Below are 18,782 nucleotides of genomic sequence, written 5' to 3' on the forward strand. Positions count from 1 at the left end.
TGAATCACCTGGATACATCATGCTTATGATTCAGTCAGAAATATACCCAAGATACTCTGTAAAATAATTGATGGGAGGTTGGATGAGAAAGAAAGATTAATCGTTAATAGCATTTCATACCTATTTGTGTCTTGACATACTTCAACTATGTTAATTTTATTATGTCATCATTTCTTAGGATATTTGTTATACAAATAAAAATATTTTCTTCGTAAAAAAAAAAAAAAAATTGCATTTGGACTAGCATGGCTTAGAAGTCAGACAACCATGGACTCAGCTCTCTGTCATAGACCAAAGGTCCATCAGGCAGATTTTCACATCCATCTTTACTGAGGGAGAGAGTAAAGTGGAGTCAAAGAGACCATGGTGGGAAGCCTGGCTCTGCTGCTTTCTCACTCTGAGACTCTGGGAAAGTTACTTAGTTTCTCTGAACTTCAGTTTTCTTTATAATAATGATGGTAATGTAAAATCTCACAGGGAAAATGTATATGAATGGTTAAATGCAGTTTCTGACACTGTCATCTCTGCTTAAAAGTTACATTGTCATGATTAATATTAGGTATGTGCATCTTTGTCAAAATATCCACATTGAAGAGTTCTTTCCATTGGCAAAGTGAGAATATCAGTTCTTTCTTTTGTTTTTAAAATTGTGTTTAATTTAACTTTTATTTTATATTGGAGTGCAGTTGATTTACAATGTTATGTTAGTTTCAGGTATTTACAGCAAATTGATTCAGTTATATATGTACATATATTCATTCTTTTTCAGATTCTTTTCCCAGATAGGTTATTACAGAATATTAGTAGAGCTTTCGGTGCTACATAGTAGGTCCTTGTTGATTTCTTATTTTATATATTTTATATATAGTAATATGTTTATGTTAATCCCAATCTCCTAATTTATCCCCCCTTAGGGCTTCTTATTGTAATGTACATGTGTGTGGATTTACAAAGTGTTAGCCATGAAAGCCATATACCATCTTCCAGTTCATTGGTTCATTCCTTCATGTAGTCATTGAGTTCAAAAACTAAAGACCTGTCTAGGTGCTAGAGATACCAAGGTAAGACAGATATGATCTCCAACATCAAGGGCAATCTAGAATTCCTGGGAATTCTAGGAACACTGTCATATCTGTTTCTTTTTAGCTGCTCTTAGAATATAATCAATTAAAGAAAAAAGAGCTCAAAATGCCTTTCTAATTTCATTTTGATTCATGAATTATACTGTACTTCAGGTATGTTTAACAGAAAAACAACTTGTCCACCATGTGCTTTCATTTACAAATATAGTAGTATTTTGAGATTGGCATATTAATTTTTAACTGAAAGCACAAAGTCCCTTGAGGGTAGAGAAGGGACTTCTGCTTAGTGTCGCCTGTACTCATTTATTGATAAGCATGTTGCTGCTGATGCTGCTGCTAAGTCTCTTCAGTCTCTTCCGACTCTGTGCGACCCCATAGACGGCAGCCCACCAGGCTTCCCCGTCCCTGGGATTCTCCAGGCAAGAACACTGGAGTGGGTTGCCACTTCCTTCTCCAATGCATGAAAGTGAAAAGTCAAAGTCAAGTCGTTTGGTTGTGTCCGACTCCTAGCGACCTCATGGACTGCAGCCCACCAGGCTCCTCCGTCCATGGGATTCTCCAGGCAAGAGTACTGGAGTTGGGGTGCCATTGCCTTCTCCGATAAGCATGTTGGTGTGACACTAATAGATGATCAATCTCCTACAGAAGATTAGTATGCGGGCCAAATGCCATTGAGGTTGAAATCCAACCCATATGGAAGCTGCTTGTTAAACAGGTAACTGTTTTCATTTGTTTTTAAAAATAAAATACTGTTTTTTCCTTTTGCATTTCTAGCACTCAGGGATATCTTAAAAACATGGATACTTTGACAAGGACAAAAATCTGTATTTTGTGCAACTTTCTTTGGTTATTCCCATTGACTTTAGTTTCTACTTTTCCTGTCTATTAAGGCTTTCTTTTTTATTATTATTTCAACAAATATATATTTTTCATTCCAGGATTTATAACTGGTCCTTTTCAATAATCACTTGTTCTAAATTCAAATCTGCTTTAAAAAATTCCTTCCCAGTGTGAGGGACAGATTTTCATTTCATAATCTCCTCTTTGTTTTCTTCATTTTTTTGATGATGGCTGTAGTGGGGAGGGGGAAGGATTGTTATCATTTCATGATCTCTTTGAGGATTTAAAAAGTATTATTTGATCTTTTTTTGTATTATTCTATCACTCTATTATATCCATTCTCTTGATAGTGACTTCTTCCTTTTTTAGTGTTTCTGTTTGTTTTAGGATGTTTTCTCTGTATGCTGTGGAGTTTATCTATTTATTTTAGTAGGCTCAGCTTGGGTGGGACCTTCCTTCCTCCGTGCATCCCTCACTCTGTGCTCACTTTCCTTCTTTGGGTCGTACTGGTCACCACGGGTCCCAGGTTCAGAACTGGAGCCTGTATTGAAGGTATGTGCTCTGTCCATCATGGATCTGTTGGATGCAGGCCCTGACTCAGCTTGGTGCTTGGCCAAAGTCACAGCTGAACCACAAACTTGTCTCTCCTATTCCACCCTCTGCTGCTGGTGAACCCTGGCTGCTTGTGACTTTTCTCAGCCTCTGCTCTGGGGCAGGACAAGTCCAGGGGCTATTGCTGTTATCTTTAGCAAGCCTGGTTATGTCGCCTGCCATTTGTGGGATACTTATTCCCCATAAAATTGAGCTCCTAGCCATTGATCTCCTGTCTTTGTGTAAAACCTAACAGACTGATCAACCTGTCTCTGCTCAGTGCTACATGTTTCCAGTCTATTTCTAATCCACAAAGATGGCCATTTTGGTTTTTACATGGCCATTTTTTAAAAATAATTTTTTATTAGACTTTTTTGTTTAGAACAGTCTTCGGCCCACAGAAAAATTGATCAGAAGGTACTGAGGTTTCCTCTGTAACCCATGCCTCCACATAAGCACAATCTCTCCTATTATTAAAAAGCAGATTGCTTTTAAAACTTCTTATTCAAGTACATTTTCAAATTACCAAAGACTCTTTCAAATGTCTATTTAGTCTACTTTGAAAAGAGTGCTAATATTTCCTGACACTTGCTTATTAGGTCTTTAGTAGAAAAAATAACAAGAAAATCTATGTCTTTACATTTGATTTCAAAAGAATATTGAATAAGAGAACTAAATTAATTAGAATGGTTTTGTTTCTTCTACAAGAAGTATTTCACCAATTTTCTACTGAGTTTATACAAACTCAAAATCATATTACTAGAAATGCATAATTTATAATTAAAGCATTTCATGCCAAACAGACAGAAGAGCTATAATTTGTAAGAAAAGCATGTTGCAATGGAAATAATAAAAAAGTTAAGGAACACAAGCTTTCTTAACTGATGAAATACGGCCAAGGGTTTCAGAAACTTTTAAGTTATATCCTATTAACTTATGAACCAGATGTCGGTTTATTTTTAGGATTAAGGTAGAAATTTATTTAATATATTAGAAAATTATAGAAGATAGAGGTAAGAAAGAACAGCACTGATTTTAAGTAATGTTTCATCTAATTCATAATAATTATAAAGAGCACTTTACCAAGAAAAAGAAAAATCTTTGCCCTGATCAGAAGGGGTGCTTAATTCAAGCTAAGTGTGTAGGTCATGTGACCTTCTCTAGCTCCCTGGGGTTTGCCTTCTCTGCTATTATTATTAATAGTAAAGTCAGCAGGACTTAAATGGGGACAATTGAGGGAAGAAAAAAGCCCAAGATAGTATTAAGAGACCAAAAATACCTGCTTGGAACTGGTGATACATTCTGCACATAATTCTCACTGCAACTTTGAATAAGACTTTTCTCTTTGCTGAGTAAGACTATCCCTCCTTGTTTAAGAGAAGGTCCATGCTCTCAGAGGATCTTGCTAAGACCTGTGACATGAGAGTATTATTTTTAAATGAATTATTTGGATAAAAGTGAAATCCTTCATTTTCATTGCACAACTTGACTACATCAAGCATGTGATTACATGAAAAAGAAACTTGCAATACACTGTTCAAAATTAAAGTTTGTTCTTAAAAGAGTCTGAATCATGTTTCTCCTCCAATGTGGGTACATCTGTTTTAAAAGGTAAACTATTAGATTTTGTTATTGGTCAAATATTTTTGAAAGTTCAAAATAAATAAGAAGGATCAATTTGTGAGCATGGTTCTGAACGCCTAAAATAAATTCGCTTCTACCATATCACATTCTATAAGCTTGACATCGCCTCTACTGAAATTAATGGAGCTCTAAGTGAATTCTATTGTTGTATGTTGCAAAAAGGAAAGAAAAAAATCCTATAAAGAAATGACATCATCTAGACTGCCACTAAGGTCCATGCAGGTGACCCAGAATCTCTTTTCGTACCTGCAGGTTTTAAATCCATTCTACGTGTTTCAAGCCTTTACCCTCACTTTGTGGCTGTCTCAAGGTTACATCGAATACTCAGTGGCCATCATCATCTTGTCTGTTCTCTCCATTGTCTTAAGTGTGTATGATTTGCGACAGGTAAGAACAGAAATCATAGTTGGATTCTATTTAGCTCAGGCTGCACGAGAAGCCAAACATGCGGTTCCACTGAGAGCAAAGAGTTGCTTCGTTAAACATAAGTCATAACAAAGCAAAAAGCAAGGGCTTACTAAACCTTGGATCTGAGAAGGAGGGTTTCAGGAATGTCAGATAGATTTAAACATCTTTGCAAACTCTGATTATTGACTGAAGGCTGCATTGAGTAACTATGTTTAGAAGGGCTCTGAGGCTGTGTCTGAGTCTGATAGAAAAATGATGGATTAATGATGACAGTATAGTACCTTTCTGTCATCTTCCATCATTGTTCATCTTATAGCCAATTAAAATCTTCCTTTTAAAGAAAATCAATCTTATAAATGATATAATAGCGTATTCTGAAGTGGATGGCTTCCCTGGTGGTTCAGACGGTAAAGAATTCATCTGGAGTGAATTGAGACTTGGGTTCAATAGCTGGGTCAAGAAGACGCCCTGGAGAAGGGAATGGCTATCCACTCCAGTATTCTTGCCTGTAGAATTCCAAGGACAGAAGAGCCTGGTGGGCTACAGTCCCTGGGATCGCAAAGAGTCAGACAAGGCCGAGTGACTAATGCTTTCTGAAGTGGAATCTAGCTGAATATTACTTATAAATCCACAGCCCCTCTAAGTCTCTGTTCCCCACTACACCTTTCTAGAAAATGTTCTGCTACTTTGCTCAAGATTCATCAGGCTAAATTATGAGGCAATTTCTAAGTGTGTCTCAATGTATTTGTTGTATATTTTTGGAAACTTGATCGTGAAATTGACTTTTTAGACAGGGGAAACAGTGATACTTGTATCTGTCAACTGTCGAACTTTTAAAATCACCTGGTCTCAAACTTCATCCGTCATCTGGAAAAGAGGAAGCTAAGATACAGGGGGTTGGTTCGTGTCACAAAGTGATTTTGTGACAGAATCAGGGCTTCTGGTTCCCTATAAATGAAATTCTATTACATGTGTGGTATTTCTTTAGCAGAAGATCCTTTCCAAAGTAGCACATTGCTGGGGAAGAAAAGTCAGACCTACGAGTGAGAGGAGAGATGCCTTCTAGCTGTCAGGAGTCTGGGCACATGTCAGTAAAGCAGACCTGGAGGCTTTAAACAAGTCCAATCGAAAGACATTTTTATTCATACTCTGTTTCAATCACTCAGCAAATATGAGGTCTAAGCTTGGTTTTCTATCAGGTTTTGGATTCTACAAATTTTGAGTTATGAAGTGTTTGATGAGAAATGAAAGAAAGGCAATATATTTAAAGAGTTAGAAAGCAGGACTTAAAAATGAAAAGTTAAATGAATGGAGACACTTTGAGCTAGAGAGTGAAGACTAGAGGGCTTTCTTTAGTTTATGGTTTTTTGTTTGTTTTTGCTATTTTAAAAATGAGTGGCCTAGTGTGTTTCTTCATGAACTAATTTAGAATCACAAAAGCCACACAAATATTAATAATGACCAGTAAGTAACCTGCCTTTCATGGTGACAATTTCTTTGTGTCTGGCTGCCAAGTCTAGGGGAAGAGTGACTGTCCTTCTGGTGAACTCTCAGCATGTGAACAAAAGTAGGAAAATAGACACCAGGACAATAAACGATCTGCCAGATTCTGTTCAGCCACAGTAGGACACAAATTATAGTTGTTTTACTTTTGTCATTTGATAGAGGCGTGTGATGTGAAGCCCCAAATCAAATTTCTAGCTCCTGGGTTTTGAGAAATCTTTGTTTTAATAGAATGGATAATTTGATACCTGCAAGCCACTCATGTGCTTTCTGGCTGATGTCAAACATCAGTGAATGCAGTTCCTCTTCCATGTGCTTCCTTCTGTTGGGAAGACACATACTCAACATATACCTGAGTATATCATCACTGACCATCTCAGGGTTCTAGGAAAAATACAGAAAGATCTGAGGACTTTGGCAGGGAGATCTTTTCAAGTTAAAATCTTCCGTCCCCATACATACTAATCCTATATGTATTACTTGACACAATTTGTTACTGGACACTTTAGTAGTCAGTCTGCTTTTCTGTGAGATGTGTGTGTGAGTGTGTGTGTGTGTTCACTGTTATAGTTCAGTTCTGTTCAGTTGCTAAGTCATATCCAACTCTTTGTGACCCCATGGAGTGCAGCACACAGGCTTCCCTATCCATCACCAACTCCTGGAACTTGCTCAAACCTATGTCCATCAAGTCAGTGATCATGTATATAGTAGAGAAAATTAAATGAAACAATGCATTTGAAATGCATGTGTTCCTAGTCCATAGCAGGCACTCATCAAATGTTACTTTTTGTTACCACTGATATAGTTGTTACGGTTTGTACCCTTATTCTTGGAGTGGAGAAGCTAGACTATGGAAAGATGGGAGGCAGCCTAGAGAGGGAAGACAGGAGTTCTAACTTGAACAAGGAAAACCCCGGGATGAGCTTCTACCCACTACTGATTCATCCACTGTGACTCTGGGAACTCTTTCTCCTCTCTGGACTCACTTTCCTCAGCTGTAGATAGTGGAGGTTAAACTGTTTTTTTTAGGTCCCACCTTTTTAGGATTCTATCATTTTGCCAGGGCTACCAGCAAGGCACGAACAAGAGCCCTTGAAAACTTTAAACATTAATTAAGAAATTGGCTGGCCACGGGGAATGTAGGGGCATGTGCTGTAGACTGGAGTAAATTTCTATAGGACCCTATTAGTTTTAGACTGATTAATCACATAAACTACTCTGTCAGGAGTGGACAAATAATAGAAGACCATTTTAATTCCCTTCATCACAAAAGGAGTATAATTATAAATACACACCAGTAGCTCATGGCAGATAGATGGGGCAACAATGGAAACAGTGGCAGACTTTATTTTCTTGGGGTCCAAAATTACTGCAGATGGTGACTGCAGCCATGAAATTAAAAGACACTCCTCGGAAGGAAAGTTATGACCAACCTAGACATATTTAATATCTGCATATTAAAAAGCAGAGATATTACTTTGCCAACAAAGGTCCATCTAGTTAAAGCTTTGGTTTTTCCAGTCGTCATGTACGGATGTGAGAGTTTGGACTACAAAGAAAGCTGAGTGCTGAAGAATTGATGCTTTTGAACTGTGGTGTTGGAGAAGACTCTTGCGAGTCCCTTGGACTGTAAGGAGATCCAACTAGTCCATCCTAAAGGAAATCAATCTTGAATATTCATTGGAAGGACTGATGCTGAAGCTGAAATTCCAATACTTTGGCCACCTGATGCAAAGAACTGATTGATTTGAAAAGACTCTGATGCTGGGAAAGATTGAAGGCAGGAGGAGAAGGGGACGACAGAGGATGAGATGGTTGGATGGCATCACTGACTTGATGGACATAACTTTGAGGAAACTCTGGGAGTTGCTGATGGACAGGGAAGCCTGGCGTGCTGCAGTCCACGGGGTTGCAAAGAGTCGGACACAACTGAGCAACTGAAATGAATTGAACTGAGCTCATGGAACCCAAGGACGTAAAGCGTAGATGGACTTCACCAGGGGGCTGAGCTGAGGAACCTGGGTTCCTCCTCCCAGCCTCCTATTCTATGGCAAATATGCAATGAAGCAAACATATTTTGGAGAAAATGCTGCACCCTCACTCCTTTTTTTCTGAAAACTAGGTGTACCTAGAGCTCTGGAAGCCCACAGATGGTTTGTTCCATGTGGCTTTCTCCCTCCACTGGCACAACTAGTTGGAAAGGGGGCATCTGATCTGGTGGAAGCTGACTGGAATCCTTCTGCCTGGAATCCTGGAATAAAAGCTTGAAGCTGCTGGCCATATTCTGTTAGGAAAGTGATCTATGATGTATAGTTAGGAGCAGGGTGGCAACCCTCTATCCCTGCATATGGACAAGCAGAGAAACACACACACACACGCACACACACACACACACTTCCTCAGAAAAAGTAGGGAAAAGAGTGAACAAAATACACAGTGAGACATAGAGGTAAGCAATAATCAGTCCAACAGAGAGAGTAACCTGTTTCTCACAGCGTTTCCCTGCACCTAGTCTGGAAACTCCCTTGGGAGACTTGGCTGTGCTTCCCACCTTAGGTTCATAGGACATTTCTGCATCTTCATAAACTCTCAACTTCTGCTGAAACCAGCCTGACAAGTTTCTGTTCAGTTCAGTTCAGTCGCTTGACTTTCTCTAGTTGCTGCGAACAGGGGCTACTCTTCCTTGCAATGCATGGACTTCTCAATCTTCTCCTGTTGCAGAGCAAAAGCTGTAGGCACTTGGACTCAGTAGTTGTGGCATATGGATTTAGTTCCTCGAAGGCATGTGAAATCTTTCTGGACCAGGGATTGAACTGATGTCCCCTGCATTGGCAAGCAGATTCTTATCCACTATACCACCAGAGAAGTTCCTTGATGAATTTCTTAATTTGTTTTTAATCAAAACAGAATTGTCCTATATGAATTAAACTGGAACTGGCGTTTTTCACTTTACAATTTATACAATGGCCATCCACTATAACAAATAATTTTAAATTATGTCTAAAAATAATGATGTGATATTCCATGGCCTACCATCATTTATTCAACTGTTTTCCTCTTTATGGAAAATAAGGGGTTTCTTCTCTACAACACATATATTGAATTAAAACTAACTACAACATCCACTGGATCATAGAAAAAGCAAGAGAGTTCCAGAAAAACATCTATTTCTGCTTTATTGCCTATGCCAAAGCCTTTGACTGTGTGGATCACAATAAACTGTGGAAAATTCTGAAAGAGATGGGAATACTAGCCCACCTGACCTGCCTCTTGAGAAACCTATATGCAGGTCAGGAAGCAACAGTTAGAACTGGACATGGAACACCATACTGGTTCCAAATAGGAAAAGGAGTATGTCAAAGCTGTATATCGTTGAAGATATACAACAAGGAAGAGTTGACTCATTGGAAAAGACTCTGATGCTGGGAGGGATAGGGGGCAGGAGCAGAAGGGGACGACAGAGGATGAGATGGCTGGATGGCATCACTGACTCTATGGACGTGAGTCTGAGTGAACTCTGGGAGTTGGTGATGGACAGGGAGGCCTGGCGTGCTGCGATTCATGGGGTCGCGGAGAGTCGGACACGAATGAGTGACTGAACAATATAGTGTATCCTTACATATTAGTGTTTGTGTCTCTTTTTTCAGCAAAACAAGATATGTATATTTTGGACGTTAATAAATACTGTAGTATTATTTTTCCTAAATGGAATAATTCAGTCTCTTACTGGCAACATATGAGAATATCTATTTTCCCAGATCCTGACCAGCATTAGGTGTTATACCTTGGTATTTAAAATTTTCCATCTAATACATTTTTGAAAATTCTGTCTCATTGATGTTTTAATTTACACTTCCCTGATTACTACTGAGATTAGACACACTTTCCTTTGTGTAAAAGAGATTTGCACTTTTATTTACTGTCTTTTTTATATCCATTATATATGTGAAAAAGTTCTGTTTTTTAAATCTTCTTTATCTTGACCTTGACTTTTGCTAGATTTAAAAAATATGTCTATTTAAATATGTTTCCTTTTCTTTATGGTTTCTGGGTTTTTGTCTTAAAAGTCTCCTCTTTTTTTTGTTATAAAGCTCTCCTTTTCCAAAATTAGGTATTTTAATTTTTTCTATTTGTCATTTTCTTAATATTTACTTTAAAATTATTCATAGAATTTAAACATTCAGATCCTACAACTTAAAAATCCCTGAATGCCTCCCTTTACTCCAAACAGTAGCATGGGAATTTCAGACTTGATGGCAATTTTGCAAAAGGCTTCTTTGAAATGAGGACACTAAACCCATTAGCAGTTAGCATTTTTTAATAAAAGCTTATCTGACCCAACCTGCAAGGCCTCTTGTAACACTATACAAAAAGGGCCAGTTTCCTGCAACTATCTCTTTGTAGTTTAAATCACAAGTCCTCAGCAATTAATAATAATTAATTGCTATATTATTAATTAAATAGTCCTCAGCTAATCCATTTAGTGCTTTACAATTTGCAGTGGAATTTGATATTTATAATGAAGGTGCTTGTATGAGGTTTGGCAAACTGTGAAATGATACACAAATTACAGGGAGGGATAGGAGCAATCAGGGAGGTAAAGTGATTTAATCACATTCACCCAAGGAAGGGTGGCTATAGACCTTCATCCCAGGTTTCCTGACTCTGAGTCACTTTCCCCTTGAGCAAAATCTCCAGGTAACTTGTGAGTTTCCTGTGGCAGTAAATGATAATTTTGATAATTTATAACAAAGAGCAGATTTGGGCAGGAGAGCTGGGAAAAAGGGAAGAAAAATCATCTACTTACTGCCATTTCTAAATTATGCTAAACAAATACATGCTTTTGAAAACTGCAAAGGAGAAGAATGTTGTCAGAAGTGGAATAAGATATCCCCCTGCACCCACTCTAGCCACTGACAATGTCGCACAGAGAGAGGTTACCTTGCCTAGGCCAAGAAACGCCCTAGTGCAACATGGTCCCTTTGTACCACTTTTGACGCAGATATGAGCACAAACCTTGGCATCCATTTGCATTTCCATTGAACTGTACTGCACGCTCCACTGCTGGCTCCACGGTGGCCGCTGTCAATAGCATGGACATAGCTGGCCCATAGTTCTCTGCCTCAATCAGGACTGAGCTGGGCTCAAGAGACACCTGAGTTACTGCCCTCATTATTCATCTCTGGAGGAAATCCAGCCACCACAAACACAAGGACACATAGCAACAGACGCCGAATAATAACAATATGCAAATTCATTTTGGAAGGGAATCCTGGTCTCACTGAACAGGAACTGGAGAAACCAGAGGGGACCTAATGAAAATCAGGCAGTGAGCTTGGAAATCATGGCAAGCATCACAGTGCTGGCTTTCTCCTAGCTGGTTGGTTGTCATAGAAACCCGTTTGTGTAGTGTTTCTGAGTACATTAGCTCAAAGAGGATGCTTATATTATTTTACTGCAGAATGTTGGGCGAAGTAGAATTATTCAGCTGAGTTAAATAAATATTTGCTAAGGGCCTACTATGTGAAGGCCACAGGGGATACATAGATGAATATGTAGTCCCATCTTTGAACCTCCTGACTTGGAGTAGAGAACTGACAAGAAAACAGATAGCTCTAGTGGAATGGGATCTATGCACTAACACAGGAGGAAACACAGAGAGTGGGACAATTAATTCTTCCTGCGAGTGTTAAGGACTTATGGATTGGAGATATTTCAACAGGGCTTTATGTATAGGAATAGAAAGAGTTGGCTAGTAGAAAATGGGGGTGAACATCCTAGGGAATAGCTCAAGCAAAGACAGGAAAGCTTGGCAGGTTATGCAAGATGCTGAGTTTGATAAACAAATTCAGCTTTATGCCTTCATAAGTTTGCAGAATTATAGTCAAGTATTATTGACCCAGGCTTCACCACTTCCAAATGTGTTACCATCCTCTTAAGCAAAGTTGAAATTGACATTAACTAAAGGAGTTTGCTATGCAAGAAAACAAAGGAATTTGTAAGGAAGGATGTTTCTCTTCTCTTTAGGACAAAAGCTGCTTTCAAGCACTTTCAGAGACCATTTTCACCCACAGAAAAGGCTTTAGTCAGACGAACCTTTTTGTTGTTGCTGGTTTTCATACTTAATAAGTCAGTGATTATGGGCAAGTTACTTTAACATTTTTAAGCCCCTGTTTTTTGTTTTATTGTTTTTGTTTTTAGTTATATGTACACTGGAAGTAATAGCATTTTCATCATAGGATTATTTTGAGGATTAAAAAAAATCAAGCAACATATTCCAAGTACCTAAAATAACACCTGGCACTTGGTGATTGAATAAAGTTTTAAACTATTTAAAAACAATAATTTGAGTCATTTGCTATGCTGTGAATATTTCTCCTATGAAGCCTTGGAAATCTGAATGAATCTTTGATATGCAAAATAAATCAGTATCATGTTTTTGTAGAGCTTGAAGGGAACCTGAAAATGATCCAATTCATTGTTGTCTGTTGACAAAGGAAACAGCTTATATGGTGAAATGTGTTATTATATAGGGGTACCTGACTGGTTGGTGGGTAAGCCTCAACCCACTCAGGAATCCTGACTGAATCTAGCGGTCTTGCTACCAAACCACGTTCTTATTGTCATCCATAATTAAATGAATGCGCCAACAGGCAAGCCTCAGGAAGTCACCTTAGGCCAACGAATATGTGCCCAACAGTAATATCACTTCTTCCACTCAATTGGCCCAAATGACCGAACTTTAGTTTTTGAAGCAAAACTGAAATAAATAATAAATTGTTCTACATAAATATTAACACCATACTTACCAAACTCATTATGTTCTCTCAAGAGGAAAGTTGCATAATTGTGTATAATTCTTGTCTAAGACTGATGACATTTATAACATTAAACATTATCAACACAACAGACAAAAATAATTTAATATCTAAAGAGAAGTTTTATTATATCTGAAGTATGGTAAGCTGTTGCTGCTGCTGCTAAGTCACTTCAGTCGTGTCCGACTCTGTGCGACCCCATAGACGGAAGCCCACCAGGCTTCCCCATCCCTGGGATTCTCCAGGCAAGAACACTGGAATGGGTTGCCATTTCCTTCTCCAATGCATGAAAGTGAAAAGGGAAAGTGAAGTCGCTCAGTCGTGTCCGACTCTTCGAGACCCCATGGACTGCAGCCTACCGGGCTCCTCCGTCCATGGGATTTTCCAGGCAAGAGTACTGGAGTGGGGTGCCATTGCCTTCTCCAATGGTAAGCTGTATGGTAAGCTAAATTACGGTGTTTAAGTACTGTTGACAGTATTTAGACCTCTTCTATTTAGAGGTATCTGATCTCTGTTCGTTTCCAGGCAAACCATTCAATATCACAGTAATCCAAGTCTATGCCCCAACCAGTAACGCTGAAGAAGCTGAAGTTGAAAGGTTCTATGAAGACCTACAAGACCTTTTAGAACACCCAAAAAAGATGTCCTTTTCATTATAGGGGACTGGAATGCAAAAGTAGGAAGTCAAGAAACACCTGGAGTAACAGACAAATTTGGTCTTGGAATACAGAATGAAGCAGGGCAAAGACTAATAGCGTTTTGCCAAGAAAATCCACTGGTCATAGCAAACACCCTCTTCCAACAACACAAGAGAAGACTCTACACATGGACATCACCAGATGGTCAACACCAAAATCAGATTGATTACATTCTTTGCAGCCAAAGATGGAGAAGCTCTATACAGTCAGCAAAAACAAGACCAGGAGCTGATTGTGGCTCAGACCATGAACTCCTTATTGCCAAATTCAGACTGAAATTGAAGAAAGTAGGGAAAACCACTAGACCATTCAGGTATGACCTAAATCAAATCCCTTATGATTATACAGTGGAAGTGAGAAATAGATTTTAGGGCCTAGATCTGATAGATAGAGTGCCTGATGAACTATGGAATGAGGTTCATGACATTGTACAGGAGACAGGGATCAAGACTATCCCCATGGAAAAGAAATGCAAAAAAGCAAAATGGCTGTCTGGGGAGGCCTTACAAATAGCTGTGAAAAGAAGAGAAGCAAAAAGCAAAGGAGAAAAGGAAAGATATAAACATCTGAATGCAGAGTTCCAAAGAATAGCAAGACGAGATAAGAAAGCCTTCTTCAGTGATCAATGCAAAGAAATAGAGGAAAACAACAGAATGGGAAAGACTAGGGATCCCTTCAAGAAAATCAGAGGTACCAAAGGAACATTTCATGCAAAAATGGGCTCGATAAAGGACAGAAATGGTATGGACCTAACAGAAGCAGAAGATATTAAGAAGAGGTGGCAAGAATACACAGAAGAACTGTACAAAAAAGATCTTCACGACCCAGATAATCACGATGGTGTGATCACTCACCTAGAGCCAGACATCCTGGAATGTGAAGTCAAGTGGGCCTTAGAAAGCATCACTACGAACAAAGCTAGTGGAGGTGATGGAATTCCAGTTGAGCTATTCCAAATTCTGAAAGATGATGCTGTGAAAGTGCTGCACTCAATATGCAAGCAAATTTGGAAAACTCAGCAGTGGCCACAGGACTGGAAAAGGTCAGTTCTCATTCCAGTCCCAAAGAAAGGCAATGCCAAAGAATGCTCAAACTATCACACAATTGCACTCATCTCACATGCTAGTAAAATAACACTCAAAATTCTCCAAGCCAGGCTTCAGCAATATGTGAACCGTGAACTTCCTGATGTTCAAGCTGGTTTTAGAAAAGGCAGAGGAACCAGAGATCAAATTGCCAACATCCGCTGGATCATGGAAAAAGCAAGAGAGTTTCAGAAAAACATCTATTTCTGCTTTATTGAATATGCCAAAGCCTTTGACTGTGTGGATCACAATAAACTGTGGAAAATTCTGAAACAGATGGGAATGCCAGACCACCTGATCTGCCTCTTGAGAAATTTGTATGCAGGTCAGGAAGCAACAGTTAGAACTGGACATGGAACAACAGACTGGTTCCAAACAGGAAAAGGAGTTCGTCAAAGCTGTATATCGTCACCCTGTTTATTTAACTTATATGCAGAATACATCATGAGAAACGCTGGACTGGAGGAAGCCCAAGCTGGAATCCAGATTGCCTGGAGAAATATCAATAACCTCAGATATGCAGATGACACCACCCTTATGGCAGAAAGTGAAGAGGAACTCAAAAGCCTCTTGTTGAAAGTGAAAGTGCAGAGTGAAAAGTTGGCTTAAAGCTCAACATTCAGAAAACTAAGATCATGGCATCCGGTCCCACCACTTCATGGGAAATAGATGGGGAAACAGTGGAAACAGTGTCAGACTTTTTTTCTCGGCTCCAAAATCACTACAGATAGTGACTGCAGCCATGAAATTAAAAGACGCTTACTCCTTGTAAGGAAAAGTTATGACCAACCTAGATAGCATATTCAAAAGCAGAGACATTACTTTGCCAACAAAGTCAAGTCTAGTCAAGGCTATGGTTTTTCCTCTGGTCATGTATGGATGTGAGTTGGACTGTGAAGAAGGCTGAGTGCCGAAGAATTGATGCTTTTGAACTGTAGTGTTGGAGAAGACTCTTAAGAGTCCCTTGGACTGCAGGGAGATCCAACCAATCTATTCTGAAGGAGATCAGCCCTGGAATTTCTTTGGAAGGAATGATGCTGAAGCTGAAACTCCAGTACTTTGGCCACCTCATGGGAAGAGTTGACTCATTGGAAAAGACTCTGATGCTGGGAGGGATAGGGAGCAGGAGGAGAAGGGGACGACAGAGGATGAGATGGCTGGATGGCATCACTGACTTGATGGACGTGAGTCTGGGTGAACTCCAAGAGTTTGTGATGGACAGGGAGGCCTGGCGTGCTGCGATTCATGGGGTCACAAAGAAACAGACACAACTGAGCGACTGATCTGATCTGATCTGAGTAACTGACATCCATACACAGCCTTCCAGGGAGGCTCCGGTTAGTCTGGCATTGCACTCGCCTCTGGCTGGTGGCCTAAGAGTCAGTTTAGGTGACTCTGTGGATCACATCCTCTCTCACCTCTGTTTTCTCATTCCCTGAGTTATCCTAGGAGATGCTTCCTCCACTTCTCCAGGCTGCCTCCATTCTCTCCACTTTGTCAGGGTCTTACCTCAATGAATCCCACTTCAAGTGAATTTGTTCAGCTGATGTACTCAGAAAAGTGTTTTGTTTTGTTTCTTTAATGACAGCTTTCTTATTAGTCATCAACATTCATCAAACTCATACTATAGTAATGAGTACTATTCAAAGTGATAAGTAAAATAAGCATAAAGTAACTTAAAATAACCATATAAAATAGATACTGTTCTTACCTTTGCCTTTAGATGAGGAAAAGGGGGTTAAACAGGCTGAATAACTGAAAAGTTGTAGCACCAGAATTCCAAATAGAGCAGTATGAGTCCAGTCTGCAGAATTATCCAATATGAAAATCCACCAGTTCATAGAAGAGGTGATAGTTGTTTCACATGCAATCAAAATACAACCTAAGTATTCAGAGGCTCTTACAATGGAAACCCCTTACAGATCAAATTCCACTTTGCTTTTTACAGACAGAGCAACAGAGACACAGAGAAGGGGAGTCACCTGTTTGTGGTGTCATTGGTTTTCTTCAGTCTAATCATGCATCTTCCAGAAACGAAGTCTCAGATCCTTAGCTTTAGCTGGTGAAACAGTGGCTGTGCATCATTTTTCCTGGGATTGAAATAGCATTAAGCTAATGAGCATACTTGCTGCTCTGCATAGGGAGTTGAGTGAGGTAGGGGTTGAAACAGGAAAGTAGGAGCTTGGAAAGTAGACTTGAGTCTTTCCCAGAGTCAGTTTGACTGTGGCAGCAGGTTCAGCATTTACTGTATTGAGATCAGGTGGTTTTCAGGATATGGACTATCTAATATTTAAATACTGACTTTAAATTTACAGCAATCAGTGAAGCTGCACAACCTCGTGGAGGATCACAACAAAGTCCAGGTCAAGATCACTGTAAAAGGCAAAGGTAAGTGATGTGTTTTGCTTTCATCAGCATCCTAGTATTTGGAGTGGAGTTGGTCTCATTTGTTTTGATGATAAGTCAAGGAGGAAGTCTCTTTTGATTATACTGAGAACTGGGGCTGGGCAAGGCAAACAAGTCATCATAGATTGAAAATTTAAGGCAGCAAGGTCATAAGAATGCTGACTTGTACCTGCAGGATACTGAGAGTGAGCCCCTTGTTGAATTCTGTACCTTAGGTGCCTGGCATGCCTCACCCTGATGCCAGCCCTGATTGAACTGTTTCTACTCAATGTCTGGTTTATTTCAAATCCCCTCTGTACTCCATATTTCACTCACTGGAATGTTACTGGGTAAGCCTTCTTAAGGCTTTTTGATTTGCTAACTAACCATCTCAAACAGACCCAGCAACATATATTTGTATCTGTTATATGGAAACCAGACCTGTATAAGGCTTATGGATGACTGGATGGACAGTGGGCATTTGCTCCGAGTTACCTGGGCTGAGGTGACCATGGCTCGCAGCAAGAAGTGAGGAGCTGTACTCCAGAGCAGTGGAAGTTGTCTGGAGTGTTTACATGGGCCCTGATCCAAGTACTGAGTGTGCTATAGGGGGTCAGGAACCCAGCTAAAGGATGTAAGCAGACGCAAAGGGGCACTCTTCCATGGACCAATGCCCTTTAAGGGTCTCCTGTGGACAGAGTGCTGTCCCAGGTACTAGGATCAAGATGGGATCTTATTGCTGAGCAAATCCTTTCCTAAGACCCAGACACCAATTCCCTAATCCTAGTTTTCTGGGAATCTGCAATTGAGTGGAAAGAGGCTGGAGCAGGTGAGCATGCAGGGTAGTTCTTGAGCAAAAAGTTGATAAGAGTTCTCAGCTGTTTTGATTGTTAGGTAAAAACATGAAAAGTTCATCTGATCATGAAAATGTTGCTCCTATATAGGTTTGCAAGAGCTGGAATCCCGTCTCTTGGTTCCCGGAGATGTTCTTATTCTTCCAGGAAAGCTTTCATTGCCTTGCGATGCTGTTCTGATTGATGGAAGCTGCGTGGTGAATGAAGGCATGCTCACAGGTAGGCAGTTGTCATGGAGCTTCCTCTTTCTTTCCTTCCAACAACCAGGCCAAGTGAGCAAAGCAGATCAGCATACACTTACCTGCTTTATGTACACAACTTAGTGACTGAACAACCACAAAGGTATTGAGAGATAGATGGGGAAGACACATCCAGGCTATTCATGTGAATGAAAGCAATATATGTAGATAAGGAAATTTTAAAATATCAGAATGAAAACCACAATACATATGAACCTAGAAGAAAAGACTGATACAACTTGTAATTAATTAACTACCCCATGAGTGAGATGAATAAGATGCTTTGAGTTTAGAGTTGGGTGAGAAGATCCTACTATTTGATGCACAATCTCTTTATAAATATGAGGATGGTTTATACACCTGTTCGAACAAAACACAGACTAAAACCGTCAGCTCACAATTGACAGGGCATAGGGACTTTATCCAGCCCTGTATTCTGTAGATGGAAAACTGAGCCCCAGTTTTCAGTGGGAGAAAGATTGAGTTGGGTCTTCCAGAAAGGCAGTAAAACAGTTCTGTTCTTTAGAATTGTGTTTCCAGTTGATCTCACTGAGCATAAAACTGGTTTTCTAGTTACGGCTTGAACTGTCCTTGTCCTCATTTGTGTACAGTCCATTTGAATTTGAGTAATTAGT

The 18,782-nt window shown here is 39.6% G+C and overlaps 1 protein-coding gene across 5 annotated transcripts in view; it reads left to right on the forward strand.

Annotated features, from left to right (window-relative positions):
* The window catches only part of ATP13A5 (ATPase 13A5), a 116,261-nt gene that overhangs the window by 31,474 nt on the left and 66,005 nt on the right, over window positions 1-18,782 (forward strand). For all 5 annotated transcript variants that reach the window (XR_003510483.1, XM_027538253.1, XM_027538249.1 and 2 more), the window contains exons 6-9: window positions 1,728-1,797; window positions 4,410-4,544; window positions 16,985-17,057; window positions 17,999-18,127. Coding sequence is in view for 4 of the 5 variants with exons in the window: in XM_027538253.1 (XP_027394054.1) it covers window positions 1,728-1,797; window positions 4,410-4,544; window positions 16,985-17,057; window positions 17,999-18,127 (407 nt within the window). In the remaining variant the exon portion in view is untranslated. The remainder of the gene's footprint in view (window positions 1-1,727; window positions 1,798-4,409; window positions 4,545-16,984; window positions 17,058-17,998; window positions 18,128-18,782) is intronic.

The sequence above is a fragment of the Bos indicus x Bos taurus genome, chromosome 1, assembly GCF_003369695.1.
Source record: "Bos indicus x Bos taurus breed Angus x Brahman F1 hybrid chromosome 1, Bos_hybrid_MaternalHap_v2.0, whole genome shotgun sequence".
Taxonomy (NCBI): domain Eukaryota; kingdom Metazoa; phylum Chordata; class Mammalia; order Artiodactyla; family Bovidae; genus Bos; species Bos indicus x Bos taurus.